Source organism: Branchiostoma belcheri, unplaced genomic scaffold (assembly GCF_001625305.1).
Source record: "Branchiostoma belcheri isolate BF01 breed outbred unplaced genomic scaffold, Haploidv18h27 scaffold31, whole genome shotgun sequence".
In the NCBI taxonomy this organism is placed as follows: domain Eukaryota; kingdom Metazoa; phylum Chordata; class Leptocardii; order Amphioxiformes; family Branchiostomatidae; genus Branchiostoma; species Branchiostoma belcheri.
Genome location: NW_017803921.1, coordinates 2,306,194 through 2,322,860, shown reverse-complemented (window position 1 = coordinate 2,322,860; position 16,667 = coordinate 2,306,194). Strand labels below are relative to the sequence as shown.

The window sequence follows — 16,667 nt, the reverse complement described above, 5'->3', positions numbered from 1 at the left end:
TAGCCGAAGCGGCCCGAGGCACCGATCGTGACGTCATAGTCCGAAAATAGCCGAAGGTTTCCGAGGAGACGATCATTACGTCACATAGGATTAGTGCCTGAGTTTAGAACAAGGCCAGGACAAAGAGATCGCGGTAAATCTGCTTTTAAACCATTTTGACGTGAGGATCGGGGGAAATTCTGCCATGAGTAGGTGGTATGGAGTCCTTGTGACCATTTTAGTCGTGCTGCTGAATGAAGTAAGTGGTTTATTCGCCTGTTTTCATGCGATGTTTTGATCATGACAACTTGACGTTTTGTTGTTGTGGGGAGGGGGGCGTGGATCAGGAAACAAAAAACGAAACACAAGAAAGTAAATCAGCGTGATTACAATACAGCAAAGTTTTTCTGATTGTTCTTGAGAGTATCTGTTGTCTAAATTATGTAACGCCTAAATATCTATGATGACATATACTGGGGATGTGATCGAGTAGTGTGGCGATTTTGTAAAAAAAAGGAACAGAAACAAACAAAAAAAAAAAACAAGGAAGTAGATAAATTTTTAAAACGAAAACACCGCTGTCTGGAGAGCCGAGTTAACTGTGTAGAAGCCGAATAGGCGATTTTTTGGAAAATATATAATGATTGCGTAATTTCTTGATTGCCTTTAGGGTCTAAAACAAACGAACCACCCACCTTTATAAATAGCACGTAACAGACATGTTATGTAACCCAATCCTTCACATGTGGTGAACTCATAAAACAGTACTGCACTACGTATACCTGGTGGGTAGCTCATAACAATGGGAATTTTGATTTTGGACACGTTTTATTTTTATGATCACAATGTTGGGAGTCATACATTTCACAAAAATTATGTATTGAATGCTGAATTTACTAGTACTTTTAGTATATAGCTAACCATAGTTATTATATATGTTCACAAATTGCTCAAAACCAGGTTATGGAATACTCCTATGTTTTGTTAGAGGATTGATATGAAAAAAAAAACTGTCATGAATGCCAACTGTATGGCTGAAATCAGAATGAGAAGTGTTCTGTCTTCTGTGATAAAATTGTTGTTTTTTCTATCTTTCCCTCAGGTCAGCTCAGCGACTGAGTACTGTACCGGCTATGGTCACTAGTAAGTATCTACAGTACTGAACTACACAGATTATCCTTGATGATCTGCAGTTTGTAAATTGTGATAGAAAACCAGACAAATTGTTTTAAGGATCTGTAATGTGACACCATACCATATTATTGTGTGTATAGCGTACATATATAATATATTGTAAAGTACAGGACAGTATGGTTTGCTCTGGGTTCTTTGAAACAGATTTCAGTTGTATATTTAGACTTGAGCTAATATAGAAGGACAATCAGTCAATCGCCTGTATTTATCCTGGAGTTCCCAGATTGAATTCTCTGCATTTCAATGAACTAACATCAGACCCTATAGCCTAGGCACAGGGTCACTCTGAGAATCTGGTTTTATAACACCTTACTGGAGCTGGTTTCTAAGAAATCTAAGTCACCCAGACTCACCCCTCAGATATACTTTCTGGCGCTATATATATGTCACAAATATGTATAAATGTCTCTGGTATATGTGTGTAGATATGTAACTTGTAGTTGTAAGAACTGAGTATCTCTTTCACTTCTTCACTGCTGTGTAGTTGACTGCTTCTATCCCTTCTCTTCCATCTTTACGTTGGACTTTCTGTGGTAAGTTGTGAGTCCAGTTGTCTCTCGAGTAAGCAATGTCGGCACGGGCAGTTCTGTTGTCGCTACATGTGTTGCCAGCTCAGTCTCTTCTCCTACTATTACACTCACGTCTGGGACGTCTGGTACCTCTGGTGAGTCGTTAGCAGGGTCGTTAGGCCACGCCAACTCATTAACTTGGTTCTCGGACATTTTTAAAGAAAAAAAATTGTCAGGAGGTTAAGGTTATTAAGGAAAAATTGAATCTTGAGTTTATAAAAAAAAAACTTTAAACTGTTCTTCCAACCCAAATTTCCTGAAAATGTGTGTACCTAGGTACAACATTTCCCTCAGACTGTCGTTCCATGTTGCCAATCTAGCCTTCTGTTTGTTTGTTTGTGTTTGTTTTTAAATCCGAGAACCAATAACTGAGCTTGGCGAGGCCTGAAGCTGGTTAGTTTGTAGGGTTGACCATGTGTGCCCTTCTGCCCATAGTTGTGACCTAGCATATGAGCACTGCTGTGGATATACATGCTGCCAATATAGCTCCCCCGGATATGGATATAGTGTCTGGAACCTCTGGTACTTTTGGTAAGTCCTGTTTGCTTTTGAAATTTATTTTCTTGCACTTTTTTTTCCTTAGTTGAAAAATGATGACATTTTTTTAGTTTACCTCAGTTTACCTGCAATTTACAGATACATGTATTTTAAGTTGATGATGTATTCTAAGTAATTATAGTCAGAGCTGTCCAAAAAAACCGCTCAGTCAGAAGACTGATAAAAAAAATTTAGTCTATGTGGACAGGGCTGAGGCGGTCACTATAGACAAGATTCTTGTTTTATCAAAGATAAATTACCGTATCTAACTTCTAAGGGACTACGAAAAAGTGGCCCCAATGGGCAGGTGATACTAATTAATGTACATGTAGAGAAGGTCACTTGTACAGGTTTGTAACTACATATTTAGGCATAAAAGAACTGCAAGAACTTTTTAACTTAACTTAATTAATTATAATTGAGCTCACCATTAACGAGGTTTTCTCTGACAGGTTTGTGGTTATCTTCGTGATGATGGCGTGCTGCGGCGGGTGTGGCTACTATCGCCGACGACAACACCTCCTGCAGCAAACCCGGATGTCACAAGGTGGCGCCATTGTGTATGCGGGTGCTCTCCCCGGCGAGCACGTGTCGTCACAAATCCCGCAGCATGGATCGTCCCAGCTACCCGAGGCAGCAGCACCCCCGCCATACAGCGAGGTAATGGTATCTTCCTTTCTCTCAACGCTTTCCAAGTTTCCAGATGTTTTTCTTCTGTCATTTGTACTGTCGCAGGCTCTCAGAACAGATACAGGTTTCCAATATGGTATGCCAAGATTTATTGTTGTTAGAAATGATTCTGAGAGATGATTTTGTTTACCTACAAAGTTTGCTAAGTGTCAATATGTCTATACATGAAAACAAACACTGTACAATAAAAATAGAGTCTGATGCTACCATTATTTTTTCCCAGGTAACAACCAAGCCCGATGTCTACCCCCTGGCACCGGACAGCTTCCACTACGGTCCCGCCTACCCCCCTCCCTACCCCGTGTACGGGGCCTCCCCCTACCCCCCTCCCTACACCCCCTCAACAGATGCCACCCCCAGGCGGCCTGACACACCTGAGACCAACACAACAGCCGTTCCAGGTGCTGTGAATGCAGCTGCAGGCGCAACACCTGTCAACAACCCAAATATGGACAGTTCCAGGATTTCCATGACAACCAGTGTCGGCCCTGGCAACCCCAGCACGGACAGTCCCACCCCCGCTGTTGCCATGGCAACCATTACCCCTGGCAACAGGGAGGAGCACAGGCACTGATCACTCATGCCTCCCCACAAAACTCATAGCCATGCCTCTCATGCCACTACTTAGTTTGCTGGCCAGAAAATATACTGAAGTATAACGTCCTTTGAAAGACCATGGAGAAATGTATACGTAACCAGAAATGTTATGCCAGAAATAAAGAGAGAAGTGTAATGTTCTTTCAAAAGATATGCCCTGTATCTTAATGCACTATTATGCACTATAACATGTTGTGATTTTTCCAAGCAAAATTTTGGAAGATAATTTCAACATTGAACTTGAAGTGACCAGGGAGATATCATTTTAGAGTCCTGTGAAACAGGTACTCGTGAGTGATGTAAGTGTGAAAATGCATCATATTTTAATCCCATGCTTTTCATTCTTTCATTACATTTTTGGCCAAAGATTATGTCCCACACTGATGATTGAATGTATCCTATTGCATTAAGTAACTTTAACATACAAGTATGATGACATTTGTGGTACTTCCTGAATTTGTACAAATAGAAACACTGCTTCAAAATTCTTATTCTGACATCTGATGACCTCAGTGTGTGGTACGTAGAGATAGATGTGGGAATATTGTCTGTGAAGCTTGTCAGTATTTTAGCTACTCTCCAAGCTGAGGTTTTGGGTCCAGGCTATCTTGTGTTTTAGGCATTTCTATGATTCTCCATTTCCAATATGTAGCGGCCATGATTGCTTTTATTCAGAGGGAAGAAAGAAATTGATTGCACTACCAAACAGAAAATTGTAGAGAAGGCCTCAAAGAAACAACAAAAGATCAGCCCCTGACCAAAACCTCTCGTTGGGGAGTATACTAGTATTGTAGCTGCTGTTACCAGTACACAGTGAAATGTGTAATAATGTTGCATTAGCACCAATTTATCAGCCAAATGTGAGTGGTCTGGGTTAAAAAGGAGATGCCAACGATTATTGATTTAGAAAAGCTGTACATAAGCTGCAACTAATGTTGCTATTGTTCCTCTAGTTGCATCAAGTCTTAATACAATTTTACATTTTATCTGTGATGTATAAAAATTGTATTTCAGTGATGACATAATGTAACAATTGTCTCAGATTGTTTATTGTAATTACATATGTAGATTCAACTTTAACTTTAAGCTAGAAAATGATGGAGAGATTGAAATCAGCACCATCTTTGATTTAAAATCCTTTCAAAAGCATGGGTTCTCTGTGCATATGATACATGAAGTCTAAATAAACTTTTGGTTAATTGGTTATTCATTTTCCTGTCATCATTGAGAATTAAACTTCCTTACTATTGTTTGAAATTTTACCTGCATCTTGTATCTGTACGAGTGTCTAACGTGTCATTTAGGTACACTGCACTGCTGACAAAGTAAGACACAAGTACTGAAGCAAATTTAGCTGACACTTTTGCCTGAATACTTTGGTACTTTTAGAGAATTGTTGCATGACTTTAAAAACTGGCTCAAGGCATCAGACATTAGTTTTGTATTGTAAGTAGGTAAGTTTAATTCACTCACACTCACACAGGATGGGCCCCTACTTATTTCAATACTTTTAAGTACATGGTGAATTCTTCAACTTGCTTGAGGTGTGGCTCACTAATAACACAGGACTTGTGGCTTAAAATCCCATCAGGACTACCACCTTTTCACGAGCGTGTAAATCTGTGGGTTCATGAATAAAATTAACCAATTAAAACAAAATCACATTGGCAAAATTAATTTTCTACCATATACTTTATTACTCGTAGTACTTGAAGCATGTATACAACACAGAAATCATCACTTGCTCGGAAGTATGATTTGCTCCGAATAGTATTAATACAGGTACAAAATGAACTACTTTTATACTTCAGTACAACAATTCAAGACAGACTACAACCCAACCTAACATCTGGGTTCAAAACTCGCTTGTACTGGGAAAAGATAATAATGGCAATACAACAATGCGTTTTTTAATGAGAAATGTCAAGAATATTCACCTTTACATGTTACACCTTTACATGTTATATGCAAAAATATGTGCCCTGCAAAAATATGTTAGTGCTAACACCCCTATCATATGTGTTAATATGTACATATATGACAGCAAGTATTCATTCTACTGGTACACATTTATCATCTTTCTGTATATTTTGATGAGTTGTTGCCCTAGCTGGCATGGAGATCTCTCTCCAAGATACACGTATGGGGATGTGAGCAACCTGGTTAATTTAATAGATAAGATAAAGAAAATTATTCATATTTCTGTGTGCCCCAATCTGTAAAATGCTGTCCACAATTCTTGTTCTAATCAGAAGCTCCTTCAGAATTGTCTGCACAGTCAGAGTGAGTCTTCATATGGTTGTTCAGGTGGTCCTTTCGGCTGAATTTCTTGGCACAATGCTGGCAGCTGTAGGGTCGCTCACCAGTGTGGGTCGACTTGTGCCTCTTCAGAGCACTGGCCTGGCTGAACCGACCGTTACACTCGTCACAAGTGTACGGTTTCTCACCGGTGTGGGTTTGCATGTGCTTCTTGAGGTACTCTTGCGATCTAAAGCATTTCCCGCACTCTCCGCATGCATGAGGTTTCTCCCCAGTGTGAATCAACATGTGTCTCTGTAGATGTGCCAGCTGACTGTGCGGCTTCCCACACTGAACACAAACAAACGGTTTCTCACCCCTGTGGATCTTTTTGTGTACGCGTAAGATGGCCTGTTGACTGAACTGTTTGCCACACTCGTCACACATGAAGGGTTTTTCCCCAGTGTGAGTCCGTAGGTGAAGGTTTAGAGCGCCGACCTCGTAAAAGCCCTTTCCACACTCGGGGCACTTGTGGGGCCTCTCGCCAGTGTGGGTTTTCATGTGGACCTTCAGGTGCTGACTTCGGTTGAATCCCTTGCCACACTTTTCACACATGAAGCGTTTCTCATCCGAGTGAGACAACTTATGTCTCTTCAGGGATTCTTTGTCTACAAACGACCTGACGCACTCGTCACAGTCGTAGGGTCTTTCACCGGTGTGAGTTCGAACGTGGCTAATCAGCTTGGATCTTGTAGTAAATCGCTTGCCGCACGTCTCGCACTGGTGGGGTCTCAACTTCGCCTCGCTGTCTTGTTCAGTGTCTTCTGCACTTGTGCCTGCAGCTGTTTTCTCCCCACTGTGTTTTGCACTTGCACCTGCAGCTGTTTTCTCCCCACTGTGTTTTGTTTTCATGTGCCTTTGTTGGTGGTACAGTTGACTGAACTTTTTCCCGCACTGCTCACAAGCATATGGTTGGTTCCCAGTGTGGGTATACATGTGCACCTTTAAGGCTCCCTTTTGAGTAAACTGCCTGTCGCACACGTCACACTTGTAGGGTTTCTTGTCAGTGTGGGTCGCCATGTGTCCCTGCAGAGAACGTTGATCCCCGAGGACTTTGCCACACACCTCACACTTGCAGGTTTTCTTCCCGGTGTGAATGAGCATGTGCCTACGGAGGTAACGACGTATAGGAAAGCTTTTATCGCACTTGTCACAGCTGAACGGCTTCTCAACAGAGTGAACTAGGACGTGGGCTGTCAAAGCTTCTTTGTCCCTAAACTGCTTCTTACACGCGTCACAACTGTAGGGTTTCTCCCCGGTGTGAGTCAGCATGTGTGATTTCAGGCGGGATGGCTTATGAAACTGCTTGCCACATTCCTTACACGTGCGGCATACTCCTCTCACTTTTTCTTGCCACCGCTGCCTTTCTCCCTAGTGCACGTTTGCATGTGAGACTTCAGTTCCCCTTGTAGCCTGAACCGCATGTCGCACTCCTCACACTTGTAAGGCTTCTCACCAGAGTGGATCAACTTGTGTCGGTTTAGAGTACTCCGCTGACCAAACTTCTTGTCACACTCGTCACAGCTGTAAGGTTTCTCCCCAGAGTGACTTATCAAGTGCTTCCTGAGGGCAGAGCCACCACTAAAGCACTTGCTACACTCCTTACAACTGTAGGGTTTCTCACCAGTGTGGGTCCGCATGTGGGTCTTCAGGTGGTCCAATTTCTTAAACTGCTTGCCACACTCCTTGCACACGAGGGGTTGTCTTGGACTAAGCAATCTTTTCCTCAGGTTACGTACCTGTATGCCCTGAACACTTTCCCATTCGTCATCCTTGTCACACATGCTGGGTTCCTCATCAGTGTGAGTTTCCATGTTGGGTACCTCTGTTTGAGTTTCTATGTTTGGTATCTCACCAGTTTCCTTGAAGGGTTTTTCGTTAGCTTCCTCACTGGTGTGAGTTTTCATGTGTAATTGCTCACCATTGTGAGTTCCCATGTTGGCTTCCACATCATTGTGAGTTTGTATGTTTGGTGCCTCACCAGTGTCTGTTTGCTGGTCTGTCTTGAGCATGAGATACTGTTCCCTGATGAATTGCTTGCTGCTCTCCTCACAGCTATAGACTATCTCAGTGTGAGTTGGCTGTTTCTCGTCAACAGCGTGAGTTGGCATGGAAGGTTTGTCAACGTCACCAGGGTGAGTTTGCATGTCAAGTTTCTCACCAATACAAGGTTTCTCAGCAGTGCGAGTTTTCTCAGCAGTGCGAGTTTTCTTGCGAGCTTTCTGACTGGCGTGAGCTTGTTTCACATGTAAACCCAACTCGCCCAGTTCACCAAACCTCATGCTGCATTTACTACACATGAAGGGTTTCTCGTCAAGCTCTTCCTCATCAGTACTCATGTAGTTGTCATCAGTGGGTGTTTCCATGCTGGTTGTCTCACCTGTGTGAGTTTGGACATTGTTTGTTGCATCAGGACAGGATTCACCCCCTTCCTCACCTTGGTTCAGGCCCTCTTCATCAAAGCTGATATTAGTTGCCATGGTAATGATGGATGTGAATGTAGTAGATCTGAAACAATTACAGAAGGTTTGTTTTATATAACACCTCTATATAATCATATGAGCAAGGTACAAAAAAATGCCTAAAACACTGTGAGATTACTTTTAGTATACAACACATCTTACATCTATAGAATACTGAACAAGGCCCTCATAGGACATCACGTCCAGGACTGGTGGACGACAACGTGCCGCCGAGGGGGTGAATGGTGCCCGTAAAAACGCAACTGCAGGTTTGAAACTTCCCCCCCCCCCCCCCATGGAAAAATGGAATCTCCCGGGACCTCCCCCAGTTTCCCTCCGCCCCCCTCCCCACCCACAGGGCGAAACCTTGGCCTCTGATTTGTGGTTAAAACACGTAGTACTACCACAATAAAATATTTACTGTTGCGTAGTAGCACACACATTTGCACAACGACAGGTTTTGGGACATTGGTGTATACGATAGCGTACCCACGCGATTTTCGTCCACATGAAAATTTTACTCTTTCAGTTGCTTTCCACCCAACAAAAACGTTTTCTGAGGGACATTTACATACTCTCCTTACCTTTGGGTTCACGTAAATCGCACTGAAACCACCTAAACGTCCTCACAAAAGCCATGATAGACGAGAAATGCGACCGGCGCTTGTCTGCTTGTCCAAGCTTCAGACCGGATGCCGATCGGCGATGACCCGGAAGTGATCTGCGCGTCAGGTCATCAGACTGCTCCTGCTTACCCAGTGCAGTCGACGTATGTCCGCCAGACAGTGTTGAAAAGAAAACATGCATATGATGTCCTTGCTTCATATTTCCAAGTGACTGAAGTAGTCATTTTGATCGGCTGTCAGTGTGTCTGTCTGTGTTTCTGTTTGTCTCTGTGTGTGTGTTTGACCTGTGTAAGGGGTGGGGGGGGGATCCAAATCCATTTTTAGACATCCCTGTAGTTATTTGTGCCAAACTACTCATGGCAACCTTCCCCAATGTACATGTAATTATTGTCCTGCTTCTATTGAATAAATTAGGGAATCATTATCAGTGGTTCAAAGTATTACTTTATTAAATCAATCCACATTTAATTTTTTTTTCAAAAATGTTAGTACAATGTATTATCTACTACAGCTGTAAGACACAGCAGTCACACCAAGGACCTTTTACTTTTAATTAAAATGTCCTTGCATACACTAACAATATACTACTTCAAAAATTAATCTTAAGTTTTCTCAACAATGCTAGTAACATGTTAGTAGAGTTACATGTTAGTATTTAAATATTTATCTCAAATTTTCACAAAAAAAAGGTAGTAGATCTACTATCTACTATAAGTATCTGCTACATACATGTACAACAATGGCAAATAAATGGCAGCCCCTGCTATACATTATAAATGTAATACTAACGTGAACATTCTTTTTAAAAATTATTAAACCTTTTCTAAAAAAAATGTTAGTACTATCTACTACAACAATGAGCCAAGAAATGGCAGTCCCTGCATTATGCATGTAACACTAACAACATTCTTTAAAAAATCAATTAAAAGTTTTCTAAAAAAATGTTCCTGTCCTGTTAAATGGTTCTTCTGTAGTGTTTCTCACTAGTGTGAGTTTATATTCTGTCATTTTCACTGGTGTGAGCTTGTACGTGTTCACCCAGATCTGCCAATTGACTAAACCTCTGGCTGCATATACCACACATGTAGGGTTTATTGTCAGTGTGAGTTTGCATGGATGGTTTCTCACCATTGTGACATTCCATGTTTGGTTTCTCACCATTTTGAGCTTGTTTGGAGGATTCTACAACAGTGTGAGTTTCCATGTTTTGTTTCTCACCATTTTCAGCTTGTTTGGAGGGTTTTGCAGCAGTATCAGATTCAATATTGGGATTCTCACTGGTGTGACATCTTTGCATGTGTCTTTTCAGATTAAGGCGTTTACTGTAGCATCTGCTGCACTTTTCACATTTGTGAGGTTTCTCACCACTGTGACGTCTTTGCATGTGGCTTTTCAGATTACGTCGTTTACTATAGCACTTGCTGCACTTCTTACATTTGTGGGGTTTCTCACCAGTGTGAGTTTCTTTGGAGGGTTTCGCAGTGTCAGATTCCACGTTTGGTTTCTCCCCAGTGTGACATCTTTGCATGTGTCTTTTCAGATTATGCCGTTTCCTATAGCATTTGCTGCACTCCTCACACTTGTACAGTTTCTCACCAGGGTGAGTTTCTTTGGAGGGCTTCACAGCAGTGTCAGCTTCCATGTTTGGTTTCTCACCATTTTGACATCTTCGCATGTGTCTTTTAAGATCATGGTGGTAACTGTAGCATTTGCTGCACTTTTCACATTTGTGTGGTTTCTCACCAGTGTGAGTTTGCATGTGCCTTTTAAGATCACGGTGGACAAAGTAGCATTTGCTGCACTTCTCACATTTGTGGGGCTTCTCAGCACCAGTGTGAGTGAACATGTGTCTTTTAAGATCACGTTGGTAACTGTAGCATTTGCTGCACTTTTCACATTTGTGTGGTTTCTCCCCAGTGTGAGTCTGCATGTGTCTTTTGAGTTCACAGTGGTAACTGTAGCATTTGTTGCACTTTTCACATTTGTGGGGCCGGGGTTTCTCATAATCACTAGTGTGAATGAACATGTGTCTTTTTAAACCTATCCGGCATCCTGAAACTTTTGTCCGCATTCTTTACAACTGTAGGGTTTCTCGCCAGTATGAATCCGCAAATGGCCCTTTAGTTGATCAAGCTGATTGAACTGCCAGCCACACTCCTCACACTTGTACGGTTTCTCCCCAGTGTGAATCCTCGTGTGTTTTGTACAAGCACTGGAATCACTAAACTGTTTGCCACAATGCTCACAGTGGTACGGTTTCTCACCAGTGTGAGTCCGCATGTGCAGCTGTAGATGACCCAATCGACGGAACTGCTTGCTGCAAACTTCACAGCTGTAAGGTTTCTCACCAGTGTGAATCTTCATGTGTTTCCTTAGGTAATTATTTGTTTTAAATCGCCTTCCACACTTGTCACACATGCAGGGTTTCTCATCTGTGTGGGACACCATGTGTTGATTTAGGTTCTGCGTGTTACTACAAAACAGTCCACACTTTTCACACATGTAGGGTTTTTCACCAGTGTGCATTTTCAAGTGTCTCTTTAGATAAGGTATTGATATGAACTCCTTACTGCACAGTCCACATTTGTAAGGTTTCTCACCAGTGTGGGTAAACATGTGATTTTTTAGGCTACCTAAGGCACCAAACTGCTTGCCACACTCATCACAGTGGTATGGCTTTGTGTGAGTTTGCATGTGAATATTAAGGTTTTGTTGTGCTCCAAACTTTTTCCCACACACCTTACAACTGTAGGGTTTCTCCGCTGTGTGAGTTTGCATGTGTACCTTCACAGTGCCCTGATGCAAAAACTTCCTGTCACACAATGGACAGCTGTAGGGTTTCTCACCAGTATGAGTCCACTTGTGTTTCTTCATTTCACTCAGTGTAAAGAACTGCTTGTCACACTCCTCACACCTGTAGGGTTTCTCATCAGAGTGAGTCCTCATGTGCCTTTTGTACACACTAAGGTGACTATACGGCTTGCCGCACTCCTCACACTTGTAGGGTTTCTCCCCAGTGTGAGTCCGCATGTGTTCCTGTAAGGGACTCAGCCATTTAAACTGCTTGCTGCATACATCACAACTGAAAGGTTTCTCACCAGTGTGGGTCTTCAGGTGTCTCTTTATCTGACTCAGATCACTGAAGAGCTTTTCACATCTCCCACACTTGTAACCTAGAATGACATTCTGGGGTGTTGCAGAAATCTGCGTGTAGGGTGTCTCACCAGCCTGAGTTTCAATGCTGGGCTTCTGAACAACGCGCATCTGTGTGGAGTGTTTCTCACCAGTGGGTACCGGTATGAGCAAACCAGGATCGCAGGGGCTGGCAGGAAACGTGAGTCCAGAGCCGTCTTCACATCCCTGAATCCTGCAACCCACCTGTGCCTGACCTATGGCAGAGCCTTCAGAGCCCGTATAGGACTGGTGAGCCACAGCCAGACACACAGAATCTGGCGTGACATCAGTGGTCATGGTCGAGAATGGACGAACAACCACCGGGATCTGTGTGGAGCATTTTTCTCCAGTGTACAATTCCATGTTGGCTTTCTCACCAGTGTGAGTTTGCAACTTACTAGTGTAATGTTTTTCACCTGTGAGAGTTTCTGCGGGCATGTTATTAGGCGTCTGATGACTAATACGTATCTGCATGGAGGGTTTCTCACCCGTGTGAGTTGTCATGTCAGCCTGTTGATAGCTGAAGAACACAGGACCTTCCTGACACGGATCCAGTTCTTCACTGTCAATCATTGTTGTTGCCATGGTAACGCTTGATCTGGAAGCAGAAGTTCTGCAAAACAGCAAATCTTTCTCTCAGCAAGTAAATCACATTTTCAACCATCTTGAAACCATGGACAGAAGGAGGTTCAATTTACTAGTAACTGATTGAACCTCCCTAGTAAAACGGTAACAGAAAAAGGAAAGGATACCTATAACTTCTTTTGTGTAAAGCTGAAGTTACCAAAAAATTTGCAATGTACATATGCTAAGATAATTTGGCAGAAATAAAATAGGGCATCTTTAGGGTGTCCTACCAAAGAGTAAGGCGTCCAAATATTTCTCACTATTTTTAGTTCAGGGTGTCCAAAAGACACTCTGGACACCCCTAGCTAAAAGCCTGGTTACAAATCTGTCTCCAGGCAGATCCTAAGGTGGCCTGGACAGGCGGGTCGAGTCAAATATTTGGACTGGACAGGGCCGCAGGGGGTTAGGTCAGAAGTTGATTAAGACCTCTTCCACAGCCCAATAACTACAAGTATAAAGACGTAAAAAATGAGCTGAAGCATAAACATCTGCTTGTAGAGAGTAGTCAAATGTACAAAATTGAGATTTCTACATTTCCTCCCTACCTGAATGTTGGTGTGTATCGCAAGGAACCCTGAGAAACTTCCGATAAATCAGGAAATGGAAGACCTGGGCGGCAAAACTTTCCACGCCAGACCGACTCGACCAGGCTAAGGGAGGAGGTCAACAGACTATGACCCGGAAGTACTCAGTCCTGCAGGTCACTGACAATACCGCCTGATTACCCAACACGGTCTGCGTGTGTCCGCCAGACGGTGTCGCAGGAAACTTTCGTCTTCAATTTTAGAACTACCGGTATTACTTTAATGTCTATCATATGTTGGTGAAAACAATAAGATCCTTGGTGAAAATGACGCTTTACTGTTTACCCACCTACACATAAAAGGCTCTAGAAGGCTCTGATAAGATGGACTCGACCATGTGGTAGTGCATGTGGGGGTGGGTAGGAATTTGTCAATAAAGGGAAAGTAGATTACTGTAATTCCTGATTTGTTCACTGTACTGATAAGTTCACTGTTTTCACTGTCTCTTGTGTAAAGTGAACTTATCATTACAGTTAACAAATAATTCCTGGATTTTCTTGTTCCTGCACTTGTCACCACCGTGAACATATAGTTACGTGAACACCTCCATTTTTCTCAGACCGTGAAATTTTGCTACCGTGAACATAAAGTGAATTACAGTAGACTGCTTCAATTTAATTTTGGGGTTTTGTCTACTTTTGATTTGTTTTGTTTTGATTTGATTTGATTTGTAAATGAATTAAGCACGAGACACCTAAATAAAGGTTCATCAATCCATCTATCCATTCATTCATTCATTCATTCATTCATTCATTCACAATAAGAAGGGGTACAAAATATGAATACAAGGGTCACTTTTATTGATCACAAGACTAGACCAGTCCTCAAAGAATACAAACAATATTTAGGTCGGACATTTCAGATAACATCTAACGTTAATAGTATCATCAGTGACTGAGAATGAGTCTGAAGAGAAATAATGTAACTGTTACCATTTGAAACAAAAAAATGACTTATCCAGTTGTTCCCATTTATTTTACATTGTGCAATGTTCCCTTGATTTAATTTCCTTGTCAATGTCATAATTCATAAACCTTGTGAAACAATCTACATAATTCTGAGTAAAGTACATGTACATATTCTCTACCATTATCTATCACCAAGTGGGTTCTCAGTGCAGAATAATTTGATTTGTTACTTCTCAAATTTTTCAGGAAATCAATGAAGCACAGTCCGGGACAGAAAAAACTGAAAAAGCTTAAGGCAGACTAGTCAAACGTGTTTTTTTGCAAATCTGAAAGAAATGAAGGTGTGATCAGAAGACAGATTGAATCTGTGGAAAGCACCAAGAAAACATTCATGTTTCATCTGTTATGAACAGAAAAACACTCTCAGATTCTGAGCCAGAACATCTTACTCTATATGCAGACAGTAACTTCCCTTCACCACCATTTGAACCTGAAGTGATAAAGTCTCTTCTTGCAGACAATCTTGCTTTTTCTCGATGCCGAGGCATCAGCAAAAGACTCTGGCTTCTCCACGACCCAAAACTTTTTACACGTTGGTGCCCCGCCTGCCTCATACTCATTAATACACTTGTACCCCTTGTCTGCCAGGTCCAGAATTATACACTCTATAAGATCTCCTTCCGTCGGTATCCCCACCCACGGTCCGAAACTCGCGATTCCTTCTTGTTCCTTACATTCATGTTCCTCTACGTATTCCTCCGCAATGGTTGGATCCAAGTCAGGATCCTCTTGTCTCGCTTTGACCTGTTCGAAGGCGTTTTTGAAGATACAGACGGGGACTTTGGAGTAGCGTCCATACGCGGACATGGCCTCCTTCCTGGCGTGCTCGATCATGCGCTCCAGGTTCTCGGTGTAGCTGGGGATCTGGGAGAGGAACTGATGGCGGATGTGCTCCCCGAGCTGCTCCATAAGCGGCAGGATCCCGTAAAACAGCGCTTCCCTGTACACCTGGGGAATAAAACATACAAGTTTTACAACACCTTACTCTTGTTATGGGGTAACAAGTACAAGCACATTAAACTTGGGACATGGTGTAAAGAAGTACCTCTGACCTCTCTGCTACATTTAATTATATCAGTAAGTAGTCACAGCTTTTGGTTATCATTAAGCAATTGACATTTAAGCTGTTATACGTATCTGATGTTGTATGTATTTGCTGCCTGGGTATCCCATTGTATTGTAATGTTTACAATTCAAATACATAAACAAATGGAGCTGTTGTAGTTAATAGTTATTACTATATTATTGATAGTACAAGTATTCTACTTAGGATGTGAAGGGCTCCAGGAAGACTTGTAGACTCATGTTGTCTCACTAATGGAGTTTCCTATTACTAAATAAACATAAACACAAACACAAACCTGAGCGGAGATGTCGTAAGGCGGTAGCGTCTCGCTACGCAGGAAGTTTAAGATGTGGATGAAGTACGTGCCCTCCCGGTCGATGAAGTACCGCCCCTCGGCATCCTGGGTAGCACGGTGACGCCCGGAGAACATTGCCGCCAACATGGAGTCCTCGTGTCGCCTCAAGGTCATCAGGGTCGTGGTGAAGGCATGACCTCCGACATTCAGGGGAATGACCTGTGGGAACTGTGAAAACACTGTTACTATAGAGACTGTTACCATAGAGACTATTGCTATGGAAACTGTTACTATGGAAACTGTTACTATGGAAGCTGTTACCATGGAAAGTAAGAAAAATAGAGAGGAAGAAAAAAGCTTAGAAGAGAAGATATGTGTAAAGTTTTGAGGCAAGGGGCAGTGCTGGTGGGTGAAAACACTGTTACTACGGCAACCGTTACTATGGAGACTGCGATGTAATAAACATGCATGAGATCATTAAGAAGGTTTGGAGCCAATGGACAAAAACTGCTGAGAATTCATGATACAGGAACAAACATGCCTCAGGTATATACCGGTATAATTTTGGAACGTCAGCATAAAATAAAAATAATTTTCTACCCAGGATTTGGTTGAGCATTTTTTTAGACAACACGAAAGAGCTACAGAACTACCTACCAACCGTATGGACCACTTAGTAAAGCTTTTTTAGCGAGAGAACATGTAACGTTAGATAGCTGGATAGTACTTATTATACCTTAGGACGTTTACCGCCCCCCTCCCCACTAGCCGACTATTTTACACTATACATAAGGCAATTAAAACAGTCTCTTCGTCTGGAGATACGTCTATGGCGTGGCTAAAGAATCCCGTACCTCTTCCTCGTCCGCCATGTCGTCAGAATACTCCTTAAACAGACGATAAACCCAATTTCTTCGCCTCCTTCCCGGTGCCGCCGGAACTCATGTGTAGGCTTCCTGGCCGTGAAATAGCGCTTGCTAGCGGAATCAACTAGAAGTGCA

At 42.3% G+C, this 16,667-nt stretch overlaps 5 protein-coding genes across 5 annotated transcripts; 1 reads left to right on the top strand and 4 right to left on the bottom strand.

Moving 5' to 3' along the window:
• The first annotated feature begins 67 nt into the window (after positions 1-67).
• On the top strand, positions 68-5,243 carry LOC109474605 (vesicular, overexpressed in cancer, prosurvival protein 1-like). Its single transcript, XM_019774946.1, has 5 exons — positions 68-238; positions 1,082-1,122; positions 2,178-2,273; positions 2,732-2,939; positions 3,193-5,243. Exons 1-5 carry the CDS (start codon positions 185-187, stop codon positions 3,541-3,543), a joined length of 750 nt encoding a protein of 249 aa, XP_019630505.1. The 5' UTR covers positions 68-184; the 3' UTR covers positions 3,544-5,243.
• On the bottom strand, positions 5,240-7,165 carry LOC109474578 (oocyte zinc finger protein XlCOF6.1-like). The gene has a single exon (XM_019774910.1). It carries the CDS (start codon positions 7,134-7,136, stop codon positions 5,811-5,813), a length of 1,326 nt encoding a protein of 441 aa, XP_019630469.1. The 5' UTR covers positions 7,137-7,165; the 3' UTR covers positions 5,240-5,810.
• A 13-nt stretch (positions 7,166-7,178) lies between these two features.
• On the bottom strand, positions 7,179-9,025 carry LOC109474583 (zinc finger protein 615-like). Its single transcript, XM_019774915.1, has 2 exons — positions 8,911-9,025; positions 7,179-8,372 (listed from the first exon to the last, which is right to left on the bottom strand). Exon 2 carries the CDS (start codon positions 8,342-8,344, stop codon positions 7,205-7,207), a length of 1,140 nt encoding a protein of 379 aa, XP_019630474.1. The 5' UTR covers positions 8,345-8,372; positions 8,911-9,025; the 3' UTR covers positions 7,179-7,204.
• A 1,823-nt stretch (positions 9,026-10,848) lies between these two features.
• Positions 10,849-13,389, bottom strand: LOC109474561 (zinc finger protein 2 homolog). Its single transcript, XM_019774892.1, has 2 exons — positions 13,299-13,389; positions 10,849-12,739 (listed from the first exon to the last, which is right to left on the bottom strand). Exon 2 carries the CDS (start codon positions 12,709-12,711, stop codon positions 10,993-10,995), a length of 1,719 nt encoding a protein of 572 aa, XP_019630451.1. The 5' UTR covers positions 12,712-12,739; positions 13,299-13,389; the 3' UTR covers positions 10,849-10,992.
• A 727-nt stretch (positions 13,390-14,116) lies between these two features.
• On the bottom strand, positions 14,117-16,648 carry LOC109474600 (BTB/POZ domain-containing protein KCTD7-like). The gene is made up of 3 exons (XM_019774938.1): positions 16,521-16,648; positions 15,667-15,894; positions 14,117-15,253 (listed from the first exon to the last, which is right to left on the bottom strand). Exons 1-3 carry the CDS (start codon positions 16,536-16,538, stop codon positions 14,720-14,722), a joined length of 780 nt encoding a protein of 259 aa, XP_019630497.1. The 5' UTR covers positions 16,539-16,648; the 3' UTR covers positions 14,117-14,719.
• Between the last annotated feature and the right edge of the window lie 19 nt (positions 16,649-16,667).